A 27,632-nucleotide genomic window follows, 5' to 3' on the forward strand; every position below is an offset into this window, starting at 1 on the left:
ACAGGGTAGGATGCATAATTTCACGTCAATGACACAGAGAAGACAGGTAGGCTGCACGTCTCTTACCTTTGCTGGCATATTGCACAGGAACATGCGCCACTGACCTCAGATATTGACTGTCTGAAAATAAGATCCAGTCAACATAAGGACTAAAAACGCAATGTCGAGGACAAAAATAAACCATCTAGACAGTAGGCTAGCTATCTGTCCAAATCCTACAATTAGCCTACATAAGTGTTCCCTAAAAACGGATTACTGTAACATAATCTACCTGCTACTCGCTGAAATAACGTTACTGCATATTGATTCCTCGCTCGTCTTCATCGTTGTCCTGGAGGTGTGTGTGTGGCGTGCTCGTCTAGTCCACGCGCTCTCCCTAGACAGGTGTTTATATTTACTCCCGTGTTACGTTACGTCATGCACAACCCTCACGTTCTACCTGAAAGAGGACTCACAGATCCTGCATGAAAAAGTTTCAAGTTTGCAGAGAAGTATCAAGTTACCTTTTTTTTTTTGTGCAACCTGGCCTGCAAGGCAATTCGTATTATCCGGGACGTTTCTTTGTGTCACTCTATTTAATATATGTTAAATTATGTGTTGTTTTGTCCTGTTTAATTGTGATGGGATTGTGAGTTGTATGCTATAAACTGCACTTCAATTACTGGACATTTTTACTGCTAATAACATTGTCTTCTGTGTCGGATTTCTTTGCAATTCAGTTCAACTTACATAAAAAAATGTTCAGTGGGAAACACTCATGGATTGTCAATATAATACTTTAATATACACGACAGTAACCTTTATTCATAACAGCATTATATGTTCAGAGAAATACTCTACACACCAGTGTATGTCTGGGCACAGCTTTATCAAAATCAAATGAGTAACACAAAATGGACTGAGGGATTTATAAGGACCACTTTCAGGTCCACCAAATTGACCTCTTCAAAATGAAAGACGGTATTAAAATAGGCTACTGTATTTTATCGATGACAATTACAACTGAATATGGAAACTAATAATATACTTTTTTGGGACAAAATAACACACGTGAAAAGTAGAATATGCATCAAATTTGAAATAGAAATCGTGAATAATAATAATAATAATAATACATACTATTATTTCATAATAACATCCAAATGATATGTGGAGAACATCTACTTACAGTTACTTTTGTCATAACAAAACAGAAAAGTAGTCTCTTCTACAGTTTTGTAGGTTGTTGTTAAGACTAGCAACAGAGGTCGTAAAAAACTATCAAACAAAGTTTCTACTCCTCTTTCCTCGGCTCATGCTCGAATAGACTCCAGGTCAGGACATCGGGCTCCTAAAAAGACAAAAGAGGGAACTTCAAACCTAACTCAACACAATGATACATAGATTATATAGGCACTCACACTGTCGCAGCCCCACTTATTAACATTGTGCTGTAACACCATGTTATTGTACAGTCTAGTGCTTACTGTAGATGTCTCCGTTGATCCATTACTTCTCAGCTCCTGTCCACACACACACTGAGCCACTGCTCAGGGTCACTCTGGCCTGCCATCTGAACAGTCATGTTGTCACTGGCTGGGCCACCGCTCAGGTCCGCCCTTCCCTGGAGCTCCAAGCCTTTGTTCTCCTCCGCCTCTCCATTGCCACTTCCCTGTGCTCAGCAGAGAAGACACAATGCACGCCATCATTCAAGACTCAGGACTGAGAGTGCCAGTCAACACTGAGGAAACTGGAAAGACACTGCTGTACCTGCTTTATATACGCCAACTACCTGTACAACACGAGTATAGGCCTAGAACAGAGTCCTTCAGGAATAAATATGGTAAAATACATGTGCGCAGGCTATTAACAAGGAGATAAAAAGTGTTCCCCACTGGATCACAGGGACCAGCACATCAATGACACGCAGGCACATTGATGTCTCTTAGGGAGGGGACCGTGTCACAGGTCAATGTACAGTACTAAGAGGTAGGATATGCAGCAAGGATTGTTTACCAGGCCACAAACTCGGCACAAACGCTTATTGTAAGACTGTTCCAATTTCATTGCGAGAAAATTGTATATACATTCTCAGAGAGGAGTACATCTCCCATTTCCTGTGTTATTCAACAGTCTCAAAGCTGACCCCAAAGGACATGGGAAAACAGCAGACCTCATCTGCGGGTAGTCTAATGGTTAAAGAGATAGCACTGACAGTGAAACATCGATCACTTTTAATCAGCTAGAAACTATGAGATTCTACTGCAAATTATTTGTTAAAGTAGGCATATGCTATGAACTTTAAAACAAGTATCAAAGAAATTAAAATTGAAGCCTAACATTTTATGGGAAAAGCAACTCTTTGGGTTTTATGTCATTTCAGAGTGTAGAGAACTGTGAATATAAATATCCAGATTCCTACTGTATGTTCTAATATTGAAAATACAGAGTCTCATATAGAGAAAGCACATAACACAAAACATCTGCAACAACTCACCATAGCCCTACATGGTCCTTTAGGATCATTGACTAAAAAGCGGCTTGTGATCGGGTAGAATGGTGGCAAGCGAGGAGAGGGTGAGGTGGAGTCAGTGGATAAGGACTGGGACCTCTTGACCGCCGAGGAGACAGCCTGGGCAAAACGGGACGGGGTCGTAGGAGAGTAGGGTTTGGGAGCAGCAAAACTCCTCAGTTTCTCCAGGCTCAGCCCTGGGGATGGGGGCGCCCTGGCAGGACTAGGCCGTGGAGATGGCACACTCGGCTCCACGTCAACTACATCAGCGCCCTCTGATGTCTCCTCGTCCCACTGCACCGGAGGAGGGAAGCTGTCCTCCTCCACTAGCTGCAGGGCCTGCGCTGCTGCTGCCACTAGACTGCCTGGAGCCTCCCTCTGGCCAGCGCCAGGACTGGCATTCAAACTTTTCACTGCCGCCGAGGTTACATAATACCCAGGTGTTCTTTTGTGCTGTGGCAAGCGGAAAGAGCCAGGCTTGGGTTTAGTTGCGGGCGGAATTTTCATCTCCGTGACCTCTGCTATTAAGCCTGCTTGGTCTCCCCCACTAGAGGGGGATGGAATCTTGTCATCTCCTGCAGGAAGTATTCTTGTTAGTGTTGAGGGGGAGTGAATAGGCTCAACCACATTGCTATTTATAGTGCTCTTACTACTAGTAGTAGTAGTAGTAGTAGTAGTAGTAGTAGTGGTGGTGCTGTTGACTTGCTGAGATTGGGAGTCTTCCCTAGGTACAATAGACTGCAGCTCGGTCTGTTCTGCTGTGACCTGTAACTGCTCAGCCTGTGTAGTACGGTCTTTGAGTTCAAGTGAACCTACTTCCTTCTCGAGAGCCACGTTGGGGGATTCCAACATCAGCTCCAGCTCAAAGTTTCTCAGTTTCTCCAAAGTCTTGTGAGGCATGATAGTGTACGTAGTCATCCCCACCTTGGGGATGTAGTCCCTGGTCAGCTCATTGGATGGCTTCGGAGGGGCCGGGCCCCTTTGAGTGGACGTTTGGTACTGAGGGGCTGCTGAGGCAGGAGATAAGGCCGGTGTGATGGGGTCAGCAGGGATCAGCAGCTCCTCTGTAGATGTGGCCATGTCCTTCTTCAGCGCCACCGTCGCAGAGGTAGAGGCTTTAGAAGGGGGAGGCACTTCCTGTTGTCGGGGTGGTGACACAGGACAGGGCGGTGTGAGATCGGTCTGGACTTGGGCATCCTCAGCAGGGGGACAGGGGGTGCTTGTGGCCACTGGCCGTTCACGATAGGAGGGGTCAGTGTCCAGCTGATCTGAGGCCTGTGTTCCTGTACTCTGTGTCATAGGCTGGGCTGCTGGTGGGCTGATAGTAAGAGAGCTCTCAGTACTACATTCACCTTTGACCCCATCTTGTGTTGTGTAATCTTTACATGGCAAGTCTGTCTGACCACCTATTTCCTCAGCTTGGCAAGGAGGGCTTTCTGGAGAACATAAAAAACATGATTTAGTACAAATAGACAATGATCTTGCCAACATTGCTACTAAAGCTATAGCATTTCATCCATAGTTAACACATTAATGTACATTGAACAAAAATATAAACGCAACATGTAAGGTGTTGGTCCCATGTTTCATGAGCTGAAATGAAAAAATCCCAGACATGTTCCATAATGCACAAAAAGCTTCTCTCAAATGTTGTGCACAAATTTGTTTACATCCCTATTGGCAAGCATTTCTCCTTTGCCAAGATAATCCATCCACCTGACCGGTGTAGCATATCTAGAAGCTGATTAAACAGCATGATAATTACACAGGTGCACCTTGTGCTGGGGACAACAAAAGGCCACTCTAAAAATGTGCAGTTTGTCACACAACACAATGCCACAGATGCTTCAGGTTTTGAGGTAGCATGCAATTGGCATGCTGACTGCAGGAATGTCCACCAGAGCTGTTGCCAGAGAATTGAATGTTAATTTCTACACCATAAGCTGCCTCCATTGTGGTTTTAGAGAATTTGGCAGTACGTCCAACTTGCCTCAAAACCGCAGGCCATGTGTAACTACGCCAGCCCAGGACCTCTTTATATTTTTGTTCAGTATATTTGAATTCATCGCTACTTGCAAACATACCATTTGCAGCTTCAGATGTGTCCATCTCAGCAATCAGCATGGGATCCGTGCGCTTAGTGTTGTTCACCATGCTGTGCACTAGTCTGTCAAAAACAGAAGTTATGAAAAGCAATGCAAAAACCCAAGTCAAAGAGAAACTACTTAATTCATACTGCACACTCTTAGAAAAAAAGGTGCTATCTAGAACCTAAAAGGGTTCTTTGGCTGTCTCCATAGGATAACCCTTTGAAGAACCCTTTTTGGTTCCAGGTAGAATTCTACCTGGAACCCAAAAAGGTTCTACAGTACCTGGAACCCAAAAAGGGTTCTACCTGGAACCAAAAAGGGTTATCCTATGAGGACAGCAGAAGAGCCCTTTTGGAAAGCGTAGGACTCTCTGCTAGAGTTCGTACTTGCCATCTGAGGACAGATCACAAGCCTGATCTTCCCCTGCTGGGCCCTCGCTCTCAGGTGGTGAAGAGGTCTCCATCTCAGCATACGGTGTGCCTGGTGCCTCCAGTGGTGGAGAGAGGGCCTCTGTTCTCTCAGAGTCCACGGAGATGTCTGCTGTTGACAGGTTGAGGCTGCTGTCGTCCTCCTGGACATCACTCATAGAGTCTAAGACCACGGAGGCAGTTGTCTCCTCCTGCTCCACGATCTCTTCCAGTGTATCAGGAAGTTGGCCATCTGCAGCACAACAGGATGGAGAAGATTGCAGAGGACATTTTCAATTATCAAGAATCGTAAAATTGAGATAACAAAATCTGCAATGTCTCATCTAAGTTGGGATGAAGAACTGCAGTGTGATGACGAGTAATGGTGTTGTGATGGGGATGAGAATGTCAGATGTTCAATTTAAACCAGACTCACTTAGAGAATAAGTTAATTTGGCTAATAAGAAAATAAGTACTCCTTTACTTCAGAATGAAGCAGCATATTATAAAAACTGATAGAAAGATGATTTAGTATTACTAACATCACTTTCACAATCACACAGCTGCAGACGTAACATTTGTGTCTCAGGGAAATTTCAGACAAGTTAACTGGGCTTAATGAAGACATGTAGCGTCTTATTATTCCCCTCTAGTTATTCACTCTGCATTTCAAGGCCGTCACAGAGGAATAGAGAGCAGAAGGAATATTCAGCAGGCTGGTTATACAAAACGGGGACTCCTCACTGTGCAGTCTGTGATGTCTAACTGAAGTGAACAGCCGTGGGACGTCGGGGAGGGATACCGAGAGAGACATCCAGGCCTGATCCTTCTCTGTGAAGTTGATTATGTGAAGCCAGCGAGGGAGGGAGGGCAGATAAAAAATGGAGCAATACAAACATGGAGAAGTCAAATCTTTACGAGGACACTTTTATTTCATACAATCTGAGATAAATGGCTAGTGTGGTATTCAAATACTTAACTTACAAATGAAGTTTCTATGAAATACACTCACTTAGGCCGTCATTGTAAATACAAATGTGTTCTTAACTGACTTGCCAGGTTGAAACATTTTTTAAATTAAAAACAACTTAAGTCTGACAACATGAAAGATGTTACAAAAGACAGGAACAGAACACAAACAAGTACAAAAAGAGGCAGAAAAAAGATGACGCCTAGACGGATAGAGCCTACACAAAGTCTCTCTGGGCTGTGTGTATAGAACCTACACTACCATTCAAAAGTTTGGGGTCACATAGAAATGTCCTTGTTTTTGAAAGAAAAGCAAATTTTTTGTCCATTAAAATAACATCAAATTGATCAGAAGTACAGTGTAGACATTGTTAATGTTGTAAATGGCTATTGTAGCTGGAAACAGCTGATGTTTTATGGAATATCTACATAGGCATAGAGATGCCCATTTTCAGCAACCATCACTCCTGTGTTCCAATGGCACATTGTGTTAGCTAATCCAAGTTTATCATTTTATAAAGGCTAATTATTCATTGGAAAACCCTTTTGCAATTATGTTAGCACAGTTGAAAACTGCTGTTCTGATTCAAGAAGCAATAAAACTGTCGTTCTCTAGACTAGTTGAGTATCTGGAGCATCAGTATTTGTGGGTTCGATTACAGGCTCAAAATGGCCAGAAACAAAACCCTTTCTTCTGAAACTCAGTCTATTCTTGTTCTGAGAAATTAAGGCTATTCCATGTGAGAAATTGCCAAGAAACTGAAGATCTCGTGGAGTGGGAGGCCCCGGTGCACAACTGAGCAAGAGGACAAGTACATTAGAGTGTCTAGTTTGAGAAACAGACGCCTCACAACTCCTCAACTGGCAGCTTCATTAAATAGTACCCGCAAAACACCAGTCTCAACGCCATCAGTGAAGAGGCGACTCCAGGATGCTGGCCTTCTAGGCAGAGTTGTAAAGAAAAAGACATTCTCAGACTGGCCAATAAAAATAAAAGATTAAGATGGGAAAAAGAACAGACACTGGACAGAGGAACTCTGCCTAGAAGGTTTTTGTTGTCTCTGACTAATGCCCTCCTTGCCTGGTCTGTGAGTTTTGGTGGGCGGCCTGCTCTTGGCAGGTTTGTTGTGGTGCAATATTCTTTCCATTTTTTAAATAATGGATTTAAATGGTGCTCCCTGGATGTTCAAAGTTTCGGATATTTTTTATTACCCAACCCTGATCTGTACTTCTCCACAACTTTGTCCCTGACCTGTTTGGAGAGCTCCTTGGTCTTCGTAGTGCACCTTGCTTTGTGGTGTTGCAGACTCTGGGGCCTTTCAGAAAAGGTGTGTATATATACTGAGATCATGTGACATATCATGTGACACTTAAATAAAGTCCACCTGTGTGCAATCTAACTAATTATGTGACTTCTGAAGGTAATTGGTTGCACCAGATCTTATTCAGGGACTTCATAGCAAAGGGAGTGAATACATATGCACACACCGCTTTTCCATTTAGTATAATTTTTTGAAACTAGTAATTTTTTACATTTCACTTCAACAATTTGGACTATTTTGTGTATGTCCATTACATGAAATCCAAATAAAAATACATTTAAATTACAGGTTGTAATGCAACAAAATAGGAAAAATGTCAAGGGGGATGAATACTTTTGCAAGGCACTGTACTACTGTAGTGAACGACTGGGAGTGTATGTCTGTAGATTTAATTATCAGGTTAGATTAGAATGTACTTACTGTCATGACAGCTCATTAAAGATCACTCCTCTCCCACAGAAAACATTCAATCCAAGCTAAGCTAGTCAGTAACAAATAGGAGATAACCAAAGTAAGCTAGTCAGTAACAAATAACAGATATAACCAAATGCCTGTATTCAATCAATAGCAGATAGTCTTTATTTGATCCATTTGATTATATTGAAGTACACTGAAAGATAAGCCTATGAAAACTCATGCAGGAAGGTGTAAACATGCAGCAAGAAAAACAGAATAGAGCATGTTAATCTAACAGACAGAAAACATGAGGAAAAGCAGCAGGTCAGTGCAGATAGAAGTGGACATGCTTGAGGAGGAGGAGCTGAAAGAGGCAGAGCGGGCAGAGACAGGAGGAAGATGCAGCAGCACAGACTGTCAGACACCGTCCTCTGGTGACCTGCAGGCTGCAAGTTTAGAGAGAGGAAGTACTTATAGAACATGGTCTTTACTCTTAATATGAAGAAACATAAGAATGCAATGACTATATCACAGGACATGTCCCATTGGATCACAACAGTGTTGACCTTATCCCTCAGACTTGTAGATACCAAGCATTTTAAATGAAATGAAACTTCAGAATAAGCAAACAAAGATATGGCACTAAAAACACAACTATGTTAACGTCATATTTATGATTAAGATCTAATAAAATTGTAAAGAAGAACTGTAGTCACAACAACTGTAGCTAGGTGTTCATTGTGAATGAAATTCAATCACGAGAACAGAAGCAGTAACTGACTCAATGTGTCTCGACCACTAGGAGGCATCAGAGCCAAATAAAATGAGTGCAACTCCCACTGACCAATCATTGGTCTTATTTACTGTTATCGATGGTTGACTTTAGAGACCAAAGTACAATTGTCCAAATCTCTGCCAAATCGTCCAGAAATGCAATAATAGCAATGTCTCACAAACCAGGAGAAAAATGTGTACTAAATTACATGTTGAAAGAGCCTATAGACCAGGGTTCCCCAAATGGCCCCCCATGTTTTCTGAGCCCCCCCAAAATAAAGAAATAAATGGATTGTTGGATATAAAAGACCACCAGCAAATGAGTTCCAAGTGATTTTAATTTCCAAAGTATTCCCATGCATAATAGATAGATGTATGTGATTGTATACAAATGCAAGCAAGTTTTGAAATTACTATGTTTTAGTGAAATATTATATCGGTTTGGGCTTCTTGCAGTCAATTTGCATTCCACAAATTATTTTAATTATGTTCCGGGCCCCTGACCATCCGCTCAAGATTGTTTCTTGAGAGGATGAATCTAGTTGATGATCCCTGCTATAGACTCAAGTGACCCCCTCATGTAAATTTTTTTTATCTGAAAACATTGAAAACCTATATACAGGAGGTTGAGCAGAAGCCAATTCAATACAGCAGCATTAAATCCATTTAAAAACGTTCATACCTCCATCTAGCGAAGCTGCATCTTGGACAACCACACTGGGAGATGCGGGGGGTAGAGGAGCCTTGCGCTTCGTCCTCTTCAGGGAAGACTCCGTGCTGCGACTCAGACCAGCCATCTCCACAACAGAAGGGACAAAATAATCATTCAAATTCATCAAGAGCTCTGGACATAAAGTCTTAATTTTGGGGAAATTCAGGCAGTATTTTACAGACAGACCTGGCATTGACAAAGAACACAGATCGAGTTAGGTTAGACCCACTCACATGGTCACTGTCCTTTTGGGCTTCGGGCTCTGAGTCGGAGATGGACCTCTGGTGATGGCTGAGGTTAGAGGGGCATCTCTGGGACACCAGTATGGGGGGCAGGGGAGCCCGTCTCTTCTTTGGCAAGTCAGAATTCATGGAGTAGCAGTTGAATGTGGAGGAGTGGGCACTGAGCGAACTCATGCTAAGAGGTCGAGGCTTGCTGGGAAAGACTGGGGACGCCGGGGCACTGGCAGTCATTCCCTTTAAAAAGCAAACAAACATCCAATCAGATCCTGATCAGGGGCCTGTTCTCTGCAGTAAGCAAAGAGAAAACTAGCCAATCACATGACTGTGACAATATTCCCCCCTCCCCAACACATACCCATTCAAATCCTCCTAATCAGCCAAAATTGACTTGCAAATGACAGAGCTGAGAAATGTTGGTGATTGCATGTGAATAGATAAAGAACACACCTGCTCAGGTTTCTTCCTACTCCTCCTGAATAAACTGAACAATCCCTTGTTTTCTTTCTCCTTCTGTGTTTTATCTTTACCGGGTAGAACGGTATCTGTTAGGAATATATAGATCTTATTGAAGACATTTCGGAAATTCCTGACAAAGATTTAATGAACTTGACTTCAAATGCATAATGTCAGTAGTAAATCAAAATAAGGTAATAAAAGCATGTAAAAACAATACAATTGAGTTACATTACCTAGACGACCTAGATGAGTTGGGGTAGTAGGTGTAGGAGAGGCAGGTATGTCTTCTGAGTACATAGCTGTGAAAGAGAAGATGGAAATGATATGTGGTAGTAAATGCAGCATTTACATGAGTACACCTGTGTAGTTGTAAAATGAATGAATGGTGAATAGTGTTTATACAGAATAAGTATCTTGTTGGCAGACAAGATTTGGTTCTGGGTGCCGAGATTAGTTCAGAATGATTGGTAATTATTCAGATTAATGAATGTTGAAGGCTGTTGTTTTTAAATCAGAGAAGCCCTTACCTTTTGTGTCCGTTGCATACACCTCCCTTATTGCAAAATCATTGAGAGAACAGGTCAAATCCAAAGGATCCTTAGATTGGGCATCTCTCAATAAAAATGTGCTCTGCCGGTCAAATTCACATTTGTCACAAATAGATGGTAAGAGGTCTTCAAGGGGGACTCGAGGGCTTACTCTTAGTATAGTCTTCTGGGTATTTTTATAGTTTATTACCAGGCGAACAGTTGCCTGGAAATCAAATAAATGTGATTATTAGACTGTTTGAAAAAGTTATAATATATATATATATAGTACCAGTCAAAAATACACCTAAATATTTTCTACATTGTAGAATAATAGTGAAGACATCCAAACTATGTAATAACACATATGGAATCATGTAGTAACCAAAAAAGTGTTAAATCAAAATATATTTTACAGTTGAGATTTTTCAGAGTAGCCACCATTTGCCTTGATGACAGCTTTGCACACGCTTGGCATTCTCTCAACCACCTTCATGGAGGTAGTCACCTGGAATGCATTTCAATTAACAGGTATGCCTTGTTAAATAGTGTAATTTCTTTCCTTCTTAACCTCTATGGGCACCTACTCAACAGCCAGTGTAATCCCGTGGCGCGTTATTCAAATACCTTAGAAATGCAAAAACTTCAATTTTTCAAAAATATGACTATTTTACACAATTTTTAAGATAAGACACTCGTTAATCTAAACACACTGTCCGATTTCAAAAAGGCTTTACAACGAAAACAAAACATTAGATTATGTCAGCAGAGTACCCAGCCAGAAATAATCAGACACCCATTTTTCAAGCTAGCATATAATGTCACATAAACCCAAAACACAGCTAAATGTAGCACTAACCTTTGATGATCTTCATCAGATGACAACCCTAGGACATTATGTTATACAATACATGCATGTTTTGTTCAATCAAGTTCATATTTATATCAAAAACCAGCTTTTTACATTAGCATGTGACTAGCATGTGACTAGCATTCCCACCGAACACTGCCGGTGAATTTACTAAATTACTCACGATAAACGTTCACAAAAAGCATAACAATTATTTTAAGAATTATAGATACAGAACTCCTCTATGCACTCGATATGTACGATTTTAAAATAGCTTTTCGGTGAAAGCACATTTTGCAATATTCTCAGTAGATAGCCCGGCATCACAGGGCTAGCTATTTAGACACCCAGCAAGTTTAGCACTCATCAAAGTCAGATTTACTATAAGAAAAATGTTATTACCTTTGCTGTCTTCGTCAGAATGCACTCCCAGGACTTCTACTTCAATAACAAATGTTGGTTTGGTCCAAAATAATCCATCGTTATATCCAAACAGCGGCGTTTTGTTCGTGCGTTCAAGACACTATCCGAAATTGTAAATAAGGGTGGCGAGCATAGCGCAATTCGTGACAAAAAAATTCTAAATATTTCATTACCGTACTTCGAAGCATGTCAACCGCTGTTTAAAATAAATTTTTTTGCCATTTTTCTCATAAAAAAGCGATAATATTCCGACCGGGAATCTGCGTTTAGGTAAACAGACAAAAGAAAAGAAAGCATTCGGTCGACTCGGGCACGCGCCTAAGCCCATAGTACTCTGAGCGGCCACTTGCCAAAAGCGATAAAGTGTTTCAGCCAGAGCCTGCCTCGATATCGTTCAGCTTTTTCCCGGGCTCTGAGAGCCTATGGGAGCCGTAGGAAGTGTCACGTTATTGCACAGATCCTCAGTCTTCAATAAAGAGCCAAGATGAAACACTACTTCTCAGACAGGCCACTTCCTGCATGAAATCTTCTCAGGTTTTGGCCTGCCATATGAGTTCTGTTATACTCACAGACACCATTCAAACAGTTTTAGAAACTTTAGGGTGTTTGCTATCCAAAGCCAATAATTATATGCATATTCTAGTTACTGGGCAGGAGTAGTAACCAGATTAAATCGGGTACGTTTTTTTTCCGGCTGTGTCAATACTGCCCCCTAGCCCTAACAGGTTAATTCGTTTGAGCCAATCAGTTGTGTTGTGACAAGGTAGGGGTGGTATATAGAAGATAGCTCTATTTGGTAAAAGACCAAGTCCATATTATGGAAAGAAGATATGACAGTCCATCATTATTTTAAGACATGAAGGTCAGTCAATGCGGAAAATTTCATGAACTTTGAAAGTTTCTTCAATTGCAGTCGCAAAAACCATCAAGCACTATGATGAAACTGGCTCTCATGAGGACCGCCACATGAAAGGAAGACGCAAGTTCATTAGAGTTAACTGCACCTCTGAAATTGCAGCCCAAATAAATGCTTCACAGAGTTCACGTAACAGACATCTCAACATCAACTGTTCAGAGGAGACTGCGTGAATCAGGCCTTCATGGTCGAATTGCTGCAAAGAAACCACTACTAAAGGACACCAATAAGAAGAAGAGACTTGCTTGGGCCAAGAAACATGAGTAATGGACACTAGACCAGTGGAAATTTGTCTTTTGGTCTGAGTCCTCCAAATTTGAGATTTTTGGTTACAACCGCCGTGTCGTTGCGAGACACAGAGTAGGTGAACGGATGATCTCTGCATGTGTGGATCCCACTGTGAAGAATGGAGGAGAAGGTGTGGAGGTGATTTACCTGCATGGCTACCAAAGCATTCTGCAGCAATTCGCCATCCCATCTGGTTTGCGCTAAGTGGACTATAATTTATTTTTCAACAGGACAATGACCCAAAACACAACTCCAGGCTGTGTAAGGGCAATTTCACCAAAAATGAGACTGATGGAGTGCTGCATCAGATCACCTGACCTCAACCCAACTGAGACGGTTTGTGATAAGTTAGACCCCAGACTGAAGGAAAAGCAGCCAACAAGTGTTCAGCATATTTGGGAACTCCTTCCAGACCTTTGGAAAAGCATTCCAGGTGAAGCTGGTTGAGAGAATACCAAGTGTGTGCAAAGCTGTCATCAAGGCAGAGTGGCTACTTTGAAGAATCTAAAATGTTAAATATATTTTTATATGTTTAACACTTTTTTGGATACTACATGATTCCATGTGTTATTTCATAGTTTTGATGTCTTCACTATTATTACTATTAGAAAATAGTAAAAATAAATGTAAAAACTCTTGAATGAGTAGGTGTCCAAACTTTTGACTGGTACTGTGTGTGTGTGTGTGTGTGTGTGTGTGTGTATAAACTCAGCAAAAAAAGAAACATCCCTTTTTCAGGACCCTGTCTTTCAAAGATAATTCGTAAAAATACAAATAACTTCACAGATCTTCATTGTAAAGGGTTTAAACAATGTTTCCCATGCTTGTTCAATGAACCATAAACAATTAATGAACATGCACCTGTGGAACGGTCATTAGGACACTAACAGCTTACAGACGGTAGGCAATTAAGGTCACAGTTATGAAAACTTAGGACACTAAAAAGGCCTTTCTACTGATTGAAAATCACCAATAGAAAGACGCCCAAGGACCCTGCTCATCTGCGTGAACGTGCCTTAGGCATGCTGCAAGGAGGCATGAGACTGCAGATGTGGCCAGGGCAATAAATTGCAATGTCCATACTGTGAGACGCCTAAGACAGTGCTACAGGGAGACAGGACGGACAGCTGATCGCCCTCGCAGTGACAGACCACGTGTAACACCTGCACAGGATCGGTACATCTGAACATCACACCTGCGGGACAGGTACAGGATGGCAACAACAACTGCCCGAGTTACACCAGGAACGCACATTCCCTCTATCAGTGCTGACTGTCTGCAATAGGCTGAGAGAGGCTGGACTGACGGCTTGTAGTAAAGCAGGTCCTCACCAGACATCACCGGCAACAACGTCGCCTATGGGCACAAACCCACCGTCGCTGGACCTGACAGGACTGGCAAAAAGTGCTCTTCTCTGACGAGTCGCGGTTTTGTCTCACCAGGGGTGATGGTCGGATTTGCGTTTATCGTCGAAAGAATGAGCGTTACACCGAGGCCTGTACTCTGGAGCAGGATCGATTTGGAGGTGGAGGGTCCGTCATGGTCTGGGGCGGTGTGTCACAGCAAAATCGGACTAAGCTTGTTGTCATTGCAGGCAATCTCAACCCTGTGCGTGACAGGGAAGACCTCCTCCTCCCTCATGTGCTACCCTTCCTGCAGGCTTATCCTGACATGACCCTCCAGCATGACAATGCCACCAGCCATACTGCTCGTTCTGTGCGTGATTTCCTGCAAGACAGGAATGTCAGTGTTCTGCCATGGCCAGCGAAGAGCCCGGATATCAATCCCATTGTGCACGTCTGGGACCTGTTGGATCGGAGGGTGTGGGCTAGGGCCATTCCACCCAGAAATGTCCGGGAACTTGCAGGTGCCTTGGTGGAAGAGTGGGGTATCATCTCACAGCAAAAACTGTCAAATCTGCTGCAGTCCATGAGGAGGAGATGCACTGCAGTACTTAATGCAGCTGGTGGCCACACCAGATACTGACTGTTACTTTTGATTTTGACCACCCCTTTGTTCAGGGACACATTATTCTATTTCTGTTAGTCACATGTCTGTGGAACTTGTTCAGCTTATGTCTGTTGTTGAATCTTGTTATGTTCATACAAATATTTACACAAGTTAAGTTTGCTGAAAATAAACGCAGTTGACAGTGAGAGGACGTTTCTTTTTTTGCTGAGCAGATGATCTATACTCACAGAAAAAAAATTACAAGATACAGCCATTATTAATTACAGTAAATACCCAAGTTTCGGAAAACAACTCTCAGATAAAACTTTTATAACTAGTACATTTCTACCACTGAGATTTCTCACGTGTACCTCTGGCATCTGAGGAATTGGCTTCTTAATCTTGTCCTCCATTCCTTTGGGCTTGAGCAGGACCTTCTCTGCTTCCAGGGCCCCGATCAGAGTGTTGGGTTTGAACTTGATTGGGTTTCTGTTGGTGGTGACGAGCTCTATAATATAGCCTGATGGGTTCAGGTGGTACTTGGCACAAAGCATCACTAACAAATCCATCATGGGCTTGCTGAAAAACAGAGACACAGGTTAGAAGTAATAAATCAACCTAGCTAAGGATAAAAGGTTGTGTGTTTTATATCCACAGAGAAGACACAGCACTGTTGGTGTGTGGAAATTGCAAATGCCAAGGAGAAACTACTATCACGAAAGTAGATGCCATGAAAGAATACGTTTTACGTTATAGTAATGCATTATCACACAACTTTTTTACAGTGATAACATGTAGCATAAGGAGCCATCCGTTTTTGCTTCATACACTACTGTTGGTGGTCTGGAAAACTCTTTAGCAACAATATCTACGCAAAGCTTTCCAGCAGTTTCCAAATTCTAGGCCTTGGGAGGGTTTTCTGCAAATATATGCCAAAAGTTAAATTATTATCATAATTAGTTCACTGTACTCTGTAAATGAAAAGAGGTTGAAGAATTGGATGCTTAATCCTTTTATATTAAAGTTGGTCTCGATTATAGCTTGAGAGGGCAAAGGGCAAAATATACCAACGGAGTGCGTTTGCGTCTTGCAAAACTAGAATAATAATATCTTGAGTAAACTTGATGGAGAGTGAACAGTGTGGGTCTGTAGTTTCATATCAGGACACAAAGTCCTTGTTCTGAAAAACAACTAAGCCCTTTTGACCGTAAGATATTCATCTCATGTTTGTCTGATTAGGCGTTTTGGTCTCAGCTGAATTGGTGTGGATGAAAGCTCCACAGACCAGACTTCGTAAGACTAACTTTCATGAGATGTATGTGCAGTGGGCTTGCATCAAAACTTAATCTAAGTTCTACCATAATAACTGTGCCTAAAACACAAATAACATTATTCTACCTTAGCAAGTGAAAAGGAACCAGCCACATTATACATTATACCACCTACAATATCTGACTCAAAGAAATGCTACATTCAGTTATAGCCTTGGAAAGATCACGTTATGGTAGAAGGATTCACGTAATCATATACCAAAAATAAATATGAATCAAATATTTGTTTTGGAATATGACACTCGCATAAGAATTGGTCAAAATGCTTTTAGATCATGCTTCATCTTGGAATCATGGGATGTCTTGGAGGTCTTACCAAGGAGGGAAAGCTGGGAGCAGTTTGTTGGTGTTTAGTCACAGTGAGACACTTCCTTTATTTATTTACTGCACTTCTTTTGACCAGGGCCCATAGGCAAGTCATTCCACAAAATTAGTGACTTTTGATATTTTAAGTAGAAATTGTGCACAAATATAGAAATATAAAAGTCTTATACTAAATGAAGTGACCTTTAATATAGACCACATGGAAAACTCAATAAATCCAATTTTTGATATGAATAAAGACTTGCTAAAGTGCCAAAATTCAGCAATTTTGACATGTCCCTCTAAGCATCCTCTGTGACTTCAATTAAAATGTTAACCCACTTAACACCAACATGTCTCCAAGTTTTCCCCATCATTGTAAAGCTGTAGTTATTTTTGTTTCTTTGACAAAGTAATTTCTGAAGCTTGTTTTAATATGGTGGAACTATTCCTTGTAAAATATTTTAATAGTCAAATCATAGTGTAAAAGCAGGTGAGCTGTTTTTTTGGCTATTTTCTGGGGTTTTGTGTTGGAAAACAGAGAAAACCGGGTGGGTCGAGCATAACATGTCAACCCTGTTACCCATAGATAGACAGGCTAGACATTGTTTAACAAAAATAATGTTGTGAAGCTTGCATTCAATTGCCCCTCCCTGTTTCACACAACGAGCTTCAATTCCCCCTGTCACGAGGGGATTTCTAAAAGATTTAAGATGTTGTCAACCCTGTTACTTTATTTGGCACTTAATAGGCAATTGAGATGGGAAAACTTGTTTTTATGAAGTTGAACATGTGACAGAATGTAAACATTAGGTGAAATCAAAACTTTTTTTGTTGTTGCCAAGTTACACTACTCAAAAGGCAACTAATTAGTCTGTCTAAACTACTGGCACACAGCTTGGACACCCATGCATACCCCACAAGACATGCCACAAGAGGTCTCTTCACGATCCCCAAGTCCAGGCGCACAGTACTATATAGAGCCATGACTACATGAAACTCAATTCCACATCAAGTAACTGATGCAAGCCATAAAATTAGATTAAAAACAAAACAGATTTTAAAAAAAGACCTTATGGAACAGCGGGGATTGTGAATCAACACAAACATAGGCACAGACACATGCATACACACACACGATAACATACGCACTATACACACACATGGATGTAGTACTGTAGATATGTGGTAGTGTTGGAGTAGGGGCCTGAGGGCACAGTGTGTTGTGAAATCTGAATGTATTGTAATGTTTTTTAAATTTTATAAACTGCCTTAAATTTTGCTGGACCACAGGAAGAGGATCCATAATAAATACAACATTGGTGGAATGACTCAGACACTAAGTAGGGAATAGGGTGCCATTTGGGAATTAAGACCTAGTCTCACCTGCCATGGACAGTGGCTGTCTTCTCCACTCCGCCTGGCAGAACCACAACCAGAGTCAGGTCCTGTTCAAGTAGGTTCTCCTTCTGGTCCATGGTCATCTGAGGAAATGCTGATACAGAGTGTCTCTGGGAGAGGCCTGCACCATCCAGTCCCTTCACTGATTCTGGGGGAGACGGGGCCTTGCTTTTGGTCGACACTCTGCCGGTAGGAAAAGCAAAGGGACAAGATGAGCCTCACACAATCATTTAAAAACTCTTAATAATATATTATCAGCCTATTGCAGTCAGAAACAATACGACGTAGAAAACCCATTTCCCTGATGGCACCCATATGTAGGTAACATTAAGCTGGTAGAAAAAGATGACGCAGGGGCTCTGGGTAATATTTGTCAGGAAAAAAATTATAACCATCCACAATAGATGAAAAAACGAAATTTCATTAGACATGATTATGTCATGGCACTGCATGAAAGGAATCATTTCTTCCCGACGTAAAGTAAGCAGCTATTAGATGAAAGAGCTTGGGTTCCCTTTGCAAACAAGTCACAAGACACTCAAGTGTGATTGATTGATTATCCCTTCGGCTTGAGGACAGTGCAGCGTAGGCAAGGATAACACATGTGAAACAGAAAATTAAGTTGGAGCATTATGTGCTAAGGCGGTCTTTACACAAAGAGCTGATCGGATTGGTCAAACAACCAATTAGTGGGAAAATAATCAGAATTGAGCTGCCTGTGTAAACACTGCCCATGTCTCTGTTTGCTTTACTGTTGTCTTTTAAAACCAACATAATCGCCCCTCTAATCATTGAATGAGCTATTATTATTATTATTAGGATATGTGGCAGTGTAGTCAAAAACTAGATTTTCCTGAGTTTTATATAAACTCAGCAAAAAAAGAAAACGTCCCTTTTTCAGGACCCTGTCTTTCAAAGATAATTCGTAAAAATACAAATAACTTCACAGATCTTCATTGTAAAGGGTTCAAACACTGTTTCCCATGCTTGTTCAATGAACCATAAACAATTAATGAACATGCACACATGGAACAGTCGTTAATACACTAACAGCTTAAAGACGGTAGGCAATTAAGGTCACGGTTATGAAAACTTAGGACACTAAAGAGGCCTTTCTACTGACTCTGAAAAACACAAAAAGAAAGATGCCCAGGGTCCCTACTCATCTGTGTGAACGTGCCTTAGGCATGCTGCAAGGAGGCATTAGGACTGCAGATGTGGCCAGGGGAGTAAATTGCAATGTCTGTACTGTGAGACGCCTAAGACAGCGCAACAGGGAGACAGGACGGACAACTGATTGCCCTCGCAGTGTCAGACCATGTGTAACAACACCTGCACAGGATCGGTACATCTGAACATCACACCTGCGGGACAGGCACAGGATGGCAACAATATCTGCCCGAGTTACACCAAGAACGCACAATCCCTCCATTAGTGCTCAGACTGTCCGCAATAGGCTGAGAGAGGCTGGACTGAGGGCTTGTAGGCCTGTTGTAAGGCAGGTCCTCACCAGACATCACCGGCAACAACGTCGCCTATGGGCACAAACCCACCGTCGCTGGACCAGACAGGACTGGCAAAAAGTGCTCTTCACTGACGAGTCACGGTTTTGTCTCACCAGGAGTGATGGTCGGATTCGCGTTTATCGTCGAAGGAATGAGCGTTACACCGAGGCCTGTACTCTGGAGCGGGATCGATTTGGAGGTGGAGGGTGAGTCATGGTCTGGGGCGGTGTGTCACAGCATCATCGGACTGAGCTTGTTGTCATTGCAGGCAATCCCAACGCTGTGCGTTACAGGGAAGACATCCTCCTCCCTCATGTGCTACCCTTCCTGCAGGCTCATCCTGACATGACCCTCCAGCATGACAATGCCACCAGCCATACTGCTCATTCTGTGCGTGATTTCCTCCAAGACAGGAATGTCAGTGTTCTGCCATGGCAATCCCATTGAGCACGTCTGGGACCTGTTGGATCGGAGGGTGAGGCCTGGGGCCATTCCCCCCAGAAATGTCCGGGAACTTGCATGTGCCTTGGCGGAAGAGTGGGGTATCATCTCACAGCAAAAACGGTCAAATCTTCTGCAGTCCATGAGGAGGAGATGCACTGCAGTACTTAATGCAGCTGGTGGCCACACCAGATACTGAGTGTTACTTTTGATTTTGACCTCCCCCCCTTTGTTCAGGGACACATTATTCAATTTCTGTTAGTCACATGTCTGTGGAACTTGTTCAGTTTATGTCTCAGTTGTTGAATCTTATGTTCATACAAATATTTCCAAATGTTAAGGTTGCTGAAAATAGTGAGAAGACATTTTTATTTTGCTGAGTATATTATATATATATATATATATATATATATATATATATATATATATATATATATATATACACACACACACACACACACACACACACACACACAATGAGGTTGGAATAATACTGTAAAATTGTGTAAGAGCTGTTTGAAGACAGCTTTTTTGGTGGGATGAAGTTTTGGCCTTCCATGGTGACATCACCTTGTAGTAAATTAGTTAAATCGACCAATAAGAAAGATAGTTCCAAACCTCTCTGCCAATAACAGCTAATTTTCCGTTTTCCCCTCCCCACTCAGACCACTCTAGCAAAACTCAGACCAGTCCTAGCAAAATTCTTGCTTGAGAAATTGCCAAGACCATTTTAATGAAAACAAATCACAGTAAGGTACTTAATTGTTACCCAGAAATGATTTGATACTAAGACCTTTAAGATTTTGTGGCGAGAAAAGTCTGACCATCTGTCACCAGAAATGTGTGGCCAGGCCCAATCAGTATAATGATGATGTAATTTGGATACATTATTTATCCAAATTACATCATCATCATTAAACTGACTGGGTTCCCTGGGGAGAGTGTAAACCATTTTTGTCTAAACCATTTTTTCTTTAGGTTGGATTGGAAATGTGTATCACTGTACAGCCAGATTAATTCCAACCTGACCACAACTGCTAACACAGTCAGCCAAAGAAAACATGCATGTATTTTAAAAGGAAGATATTTCTTGATAAAAGGTCACACACTTTGTCCTTCAAAGAGGGATACTTTACAATACAGTATGAGAAATGCAAATAATGCTTAACTAAAATAATCTATACATTTATCACATTTAGAGACATTAGGTTATGGCATCCTATTTGTGCATTGCCTCAGACAATAATGTAAGGAACATGCACGGGCAACAAATGCCTTTTTTGATGGCATTTCCCTTGATGCTAGTCTAGCGGCAGGATAATTAAAATATAATATTCCTTCTTGTGTGTTGTCTGGTTATGTTTAGTTCTTACCTTCTTTGGGTAGACCGTATGCGCACCCTCCTGCAGCTGTATAGTACCAGGTGTTAGCAGAGGGAAATTCCACTCAACATCTGTTTTCATATTTCGCACTGTAGATGTATCTAAATAAATATCACTAGAAACCAGCTTAAGCAAACGCAAATGCAGCTACCTTGCTGTTTTTCTGGCTGTAAGTTAGCCGTAGTTGGCTAGCTAGCAAGCAAGCAAGGGATAAGAACCTTGGGGGTTCTATTTAAGTGATAATGCCCAATGCCCAGACAGTATTGCAATGGAACATTTTGAACAAACGACAGAACAAAGAGACTTAACGACTGGGTCGCGTCTCTGGCAACTGAACCGATAGAACGACCAGCTGGCTTGGGTAGCAACCTTAGATGTGAGTCGGGACTATATCTTGTGGAAGGACGAAACGGTATGAATAAATACATCAAAATAATGTTTATGAAAATATGTCAACCATTATTTGAATATGTTGGTAACCCGTTGTATCTAGGGATAATGCCCTGGAAGGTGGTGTTTGGAGGATATGGTTTGACCGCCCGGGACAGACACCCGTGCTAATATATCCTCCAAACACCGGCTTCTTGGGCATTATCACTTAAATAGAACCCCCATAGAAACTAATCAAGTCAAGGTTTAGTGGGCCTGGGCCCATCAAGTTAAGAAATTGCAAAAAATCCTATTTTCAGAGTAAGTGGTGCCCTCTGAAGAAATTCCATAGGCTACAGGTTAGGCAGCTTAGTCGACTGTGTTACTCCCCACTGAACAACCCCTTGAATGATTAAAGAGAAATAACTTAGATCAACCGTCCCGCGGGGGAGGAGTTTGTAAGTAAAGAGAAATTTTTCCAGGACATAGACATATCTGACATTGGTAGAAAGCTTACATTCTTGTTAATCTAACTGCACTGTCAAATTTACAGTAGCTATTACAGTGAAATAATACCATGCTATTGTTTGAGGAGAGTGCACAATTTTGAACATGAAAAGTTATTAATAAACCAATTAGGCACATTTGGGCAGTCTTGATACAACATTTTAAACATCAATGCAATGGTTCATTGGATCAGTATAAAACTTTGCACATACAATGCTTCCATCTAGTGACCAACATCTAAATTGCAGCTGGGCTGGAATAATACATGGCCTTTCTCTTGCATTTCAAAGATGATGGTACAAAAAAAATACAAAAGAACGGACGTTTTTGTAAATTTTATTATCTTTTACCAGATCTATTGTGTTATATTTTCCTACATTCCTTTCACATTTCCACAAACTTCAAAGTGTTTCCTTTCAAATGGTACTAAGAATATGCATATCCTTGCTTCAGAGCCTGAGTTACAGGCAGTTAGATTTGGGTATGTCATTTTAGGCGAACGTTTTGTAAAAGGGTCCGATCCTGTTGACAGATGCTCCCAGCTAAAACAGAGACACAGACACTACAGTGGTCCACATCAGGCTAGGCTACAAAGTCCAGATTTCATGTCTCAAAGTTTTACGGCAACGTGATTATGGGAATGAGACACGTTCTCCTCACCAAAATGAGGTCAAGATTTTGTTTCTTTCCACACATTTTACATTTACATTTACGTCATTTAGCAGACGCTCTTATCCAGAGCGACTTACAAATTGGTGCATTCACCTTATGATATCCAGTGGAACAACCACTTTACAATAGTACATCTATATATTTTTTGGGGGGGGAGGGTGGGGGGGGAGGGTTAGAAGGATTACTTAGTCCTATCCCAGGTATTCCTTAAAGAGGTGGGGTTTCAAGTAGGAAACAACATTTAAGAGACATTTTAACTACAACTTAAAACAGTGTTACTGTCATAGGCTCTGAAAACAAAAAGCAGGTGCCAATATAGCATTAATTAATAGTCAAAAGTGCTTAAAGACAAACATAATATTGTTCAGTTTATGAAACAGTCCTGCTTTTCTCAGTAGACATATTCAGACACTTCTGAGAACATGTGTATGTACAGTTGAAGTCGGAAGTTTACATACACTTAGGTTGGAGACATTAAAACTTGTTCTTCGACCACTCCACTAATTTCTTGTTAACAAACTATAGTTTTGGCACGTCGGTTAGGACATCTAATTAGGACAAGTCATTTTTCCAACAAATGTTTACAGACAGATTATTTCACTTATAATTCACTGCATCACAATTCCAGTGGCTCAGAAGTTTACATACACTAAGTTGACTGTGCCTTTAAACAGCTCGGAAAATTCCAGAAAATTATGTCATGGCTTTAGAAGCTTCTGATAGGCTAATTGACATAATTTGAGTCAATTGGAGGTGTACCTGTGGATGTATTTCAAGGCCTACCTTCAAACTCCGTGCCTCTTTGCTTGACATCATGGGAAAATCAAAAGAAATCAGCCAAGACCTCAGAAAGAAAATTGTAGACCTCCACAAGTCTGGTTCATCCTTGGGAGCAATTCCCAAACACCTGAAGGTACCACGTTCATCTGTACAAACAATAGTACGCAAGTGTAAACACCATGGGACCACGCAGCCGTCATACTGCTCAGGAAGGAGATGAACGTACTTTGGTGCGAAAAGTGCAAATCAATCCCAGAACAACAGCAAAGGACCTTGTGAAGATTCTGGAGGAAACAGGTACAAAAGTATCTATATCCACAGTAAAACGAGTCCTATATCGACAACCTGAAAGGCCGCTCAGCAAGGAAGAAGCCACTGCTCCAAAATCGGCATAAAAAGGCCAGACTACGGTTTGAACTGCACATGGGGACAAAGAGCGTACTTTTTGTAGAAATGTCCTCTGGTCTCAATCCCATAGAAAATTTGTGGGCAGAACTGAAAAAGTGTGTGCGAGCAAGGATGCCTACAAACCTGACTCAGTTACACCAGCTCTGTCAGGAGGAATGGGCCAAAATTCCCCGAACTTATTCTGGGAAGCTTGTTGAAGGCTACCCAAAACGGTGGACCCAAGTTAAACAATTTAAAGGCAATGCTACCAATTACTAATTGAGTGTATGTAAACTTCTGACCCACTGGGAATGTGATGAAAGACATAAAAGCTGAAATAAATCATTCTCTCTACTATTATTCTGACATTTCACATTCTTAATATAAAGTGGTGATCCTAATTGACCTAAGACAGGGAATTTTTACTAGGATTAAATGTCAGGAATTGTAAAAAACTGAGTTTAAATGTATTTGGCTAAGGTGTATGTAAACTTCCGACTTCAACTGTATATAAAGTTACATACAGCCAATAAATTGATCCATTACCATTAAGTTACCTTGGTAGACAAGTACTTTTACTATACTTAAGTACTTGCCAGTTGCCAGACAGTGTATCAGATAACACACAGTAGTATGAACTCTGAACTCACAGGGTACCGTTGCCAACCATCAGTTACTGTCTGTCTGGGGCCAACAATTGATTTGCAGTGTGAAATATGAAAACAGATGTTGAGTGGAATCTCGCTCTGCTAACACCTGGTACTGTACAGCTGCAGGAGGGTCTGCATATGGTCTACCCAAAGAAGGTAAGAACTAAACATAACCAGACAACACACAAGGCGGCATATTGTATTTTCATTATCCTGCTGCTAGACTAGCATCAAGGGAAATGCCATCAAAAAGGCATTTGTTGCCAGTGCATGTTCCTTACATTATTGTCTGAGACAATGCACAAATAAGACGGCAGTTCAAAAGGCATAATATCCAGGTACTGCTACCGATTTTCAAATACCTGAGATGCCTTTGTGTGTGTGCGCGCATGTGAGAGTTAGCGAGAGAGACCACAGTCCATGGAAATTCAACAGTATGTGACTCCAAATCATTCCACAGAAGTTGATGTTCTAGTGTTGTACCGTTGATGATTAGGCTACTTCCTGGTCTTTGATTGGGAATCATTTCCAAAACAGAGGAACCACTACTAACTGGCTGCTACTCACTCCTCTAAATGGATCGACTGAAGGGGCTGGGCAGCAGGCAACCAACTCATGACTACTCACACAGTGAAGTACAGTATGACTACTGGCCTGCATTAAATACATTCTCCAGGGATTGTTATCATTTTTAAAACAAGTTATATCCTGATATGCCATTCTTGTATTTGTTTTGAAGCAATAAAAAGGCGGCACAATAACATCACCATAAGAGCTGTCTAAATTCTTTACATTCCGACATGCATTATTGTAGCTGGAACATAGGAATGTTCCCGTGAAATAACTTTGCAGCTTCTTTCATGAAATGTTTTCATAATCAATGGGAAACCCTGAGGAGGGGGAAAAAAGGTCATACTTGATGGGGAAAACAACAGTTTGTTTATGCTTGTGACCGACAAGAGTCAGTCTTGCCCAGCTGAAGTTAAAGTCAGTAAATACATGGGATTCGTTAACTCAGGTTTGATGCATAAAGATTAGCAAGCAATCCCGCTGTTGTAGTCAGTTAACGGTTGGTGTGTAGCCTAAAGGTCCCTTGGGAAAGGTGGGTTGAAGTACAAAGCGCAAAACAAAGTGGCTATGCAAAACAGGCTTTCCTGCCCTCTTCCGGACAACACCCTGTGTATTTTAAGAAACCACCAACAACATTCATTGTTGACTCTACTGTACGGGCTCACACATGCCACTGCAGGGTTAACAGAAACTCTACTGTACGCTCCCCACTTCAGCAAAACTATTGAATCAAGGCAAACTACAACCATCCACTCAAACCAATGTATCTTACAACATTCTTGTATGACAGTACAAATAACATGGGCCACATTGGGTCTTAAAGAAAGTATTACCTAGGCAGATGTACTTTCAAGAATCGTAGTAGTAATACCCTAAGACTGAAGGCACGTATACCCATTACGTTCCTCTTCAACAGTGTATTCGTTAATAAACAATGCAACATAAGTAAGACAGGGTGCTATAAGAAGATGTAGACAGACCTAGAGTGCCTCAAGTGAACCCTGTACTCTCGTTTCCAATGCTGAATACATGTTTGAACATGACACATTCATCCTAAAACAGATCCTCTCCACCAATCATTATCGAGTAACGCCTTCTTACCTCTTGGCCTCAGTGTTGAGTTATCCCCTCTTAAATACCTGCAATCTCCCCTGGATTCAAAGACAGACTCTGCTACGATATGCCTGTTGGAGCCACTGAGGTATAATAAGAAACGGCTGGAGCAGAGTAGACCGGGCCTACCTTAAAGCCACGCCCAGGCCATGATATTAGAGAATCTGTAGTCTCCTTTATTTTAAAATCGCCTCACAGTGGGCCCCCTCCGTCTGTCACTCGCAGAAAGCTCTTAAGCATGGTGTGTCGGTGGAGATTCAGTTCCGTTCAAACACAGAGAGAGAGAGAGAGAGAGAGAGAGAGAGAGAGAGAGAGAAGAGAGAGAGCTCCCCCACGGCTAGTAATAAGCAGAGGGCTAATCAGCTTTACTTTACCTCCCTGCGCACTGCGTTGCAGCCGTGAACCTGTGGGCATGGCGGTGAAACAACACAGCCCTGCCATCCATCACATTCACAGCATGTTGATCAACTGCCTCGCATAGCCTCCAGTTCACACCACTGTGTCCGCTAGCTGTCTGTCCGGCTTACAGAGCCTGTCCAACAGCATGCCTGAGACGCTTTCCAAATGCTAAAATCAGGTGTTCATTTGTACGCATTTGCTTTTCATTATTATCTGAAAGACACAGACCACTTACCACCATGCCCTGCTTCTTTGAAGTGACTCATTCTGAAGTCACATCAGCAAGTGTGTGTGGATCTAACTCCCATAAACCAGCCTGCCAACGAATGAGATCACATGCACACCTGCTCAGATATGTTTCACCTAGGGTGCTGTAGTTGCTGAGACAAGAGTTTGGAATGGATTCCTTGTAGGCTAATCTTGTAATGATGTCTAGATGATTGCTTTCTGATGACGTCTGGTAAACATATCCTTAGATGACAAGACTTAAGCTTCAAGCCTCGGGACTTGTACTCATTTGCATAGGGTTGTTGAGATGAGGTCGATTTAATCATGTAACTACTGGCATTACCTTAGCATTATTGATCTGATGGATCCACAAGTCTCAATTCTAATAAACTTTATTTTGTTTTCGGCATTTGATCCACATTTGTATTTAATCAAACCTTTGTCTGGTTTTGGTTAAAATCGGTCAAATGTGAAATAGTAAACAGTATTAGAAAACTCAATGGAAAAACAAATGATTAAGTACATGCATTGTGCACGGGTAGGTTTTAATGATATGATCGAAGTGATGTTGTTAGTTACAGTAGTGGTTACTAGGTAGCTGAGCATTCCACCTGATTGGGTCTACTGTACAGCAGCATTCATTTCAACAACAGAAATGGTGACTAAAATATTCGTCAAACACCTATTTTTAAGTGGCAATTGACGAGACTATAACTGACTAAATAGACCCAGAATAAACTGTAACAAAAGGCAGATGTTTTATTTCAGTTCACTAAAACAA

The 27,632-nt window shown here is 41.5% G+C and overlaps 2 protein-coding genes across 8 annotated transcripts in view; both read right to left on the bottom strand.

Moving 5' to 3' along the window:
* Nucleotides 1–370, bottom strand: part of LOC106586192 (growth factor receptor-bound protein 14) — a 51,982-nt gene extending 51,612 nt beyond the window's left edge. For 2 of the 5 annotated variants that reach the window (XM_014173176.2, XM_014173170.2), the window contains exons 1-2: nucleotides 272–357; nucleotides 67–120 (exon numbers count right to left, since the gene is read on the bottom strand). In XM_014173176.2, coding sequence (XP_014028651.2) covers nucleotides 67–93 — 27 coding nt within the window. In that variant the 5' untranslated portion in view covers nucleotides 94–120; nucleotides 272–357. Of the gene's footprint in view, nucleotides 1–66 lie in introns of all 5 variants that reach the window. The other 3 variants (XM_014173172.2, XM_014173173.2, XM_014173171.2) reach the window with 3 other exon arrangements.
* A 390-nt stretch (nucleotides 371–760) lies between these two features.
* LOC106586194 (cordon-bleu protein-like 1) lies at nucleotides 761–26,749 on the bottom strand. Of its 3 annotated transcripts, none has more exons than XM_014173183.2 (13): nucleotides 26,599–26,749; nucleotides 17,834–18,031; nucleotides 15,185–15,392; nucleotides 10,387–10,612; nucleotides 10,093–10,158; nucleotides 9,851–9,945; nucleotides 9,395–9,637; nucleotides 9,132–9,246; nucleotides 4,968–5,241; nucleotides 4,576–4,658; nucleotides 2,477–3,927; nucleotides 1,467–1,651; nucleotides 761–1,330 (listed from the first exon to the last, which is right to left on the bottom strand). In XM_014173183.2, exons 1-12 carry the CDS (start codon nucleotides 26,667–26,669, stop codon nucleotides 1,496–1,498), a joined length of 3,186 nt encoding a protein of 1,061 aa, XP_014028658.1. In that variant the 5' UTR covers nucleotides 26,670–26,749; the 3' UTR covers nucleotides 761–1,330; nucleotides 1,467–1,495. The 3 variants fall into 3 exon arrangements, with proteins under 3 accessions (XP_014028658.1, XP_014028661.1, XP_014028660.1); XM_014173186.2 differs by lacking the exon at nucleotides 26,599–26,749 and adding an exon at nucleotides 26,354–26,480; XM_014173185.2 differs by lacking the exon at nucleotides 26,599–26,749 and adding an exon at nucleotides 26,213–26,430.
* Nucleotides 26,750–27,632: the final 883 nt, after the last annotated feature.

The sequence above is a fragment of the Salmo salar genome, chromosome ssa25, assembly GCF_905237065.1.
Source record: "Salmo salar chromosome ssa25, Ssal_v3.1, whole genome shotgun sequence".
In the NCBI taxonomy this organism is placed as follows: Eukaryota; Metazoa; Chordata; class Actinopteri; order Salmoniformes; family Salmonidae; genus Salmo; species Salmo salar.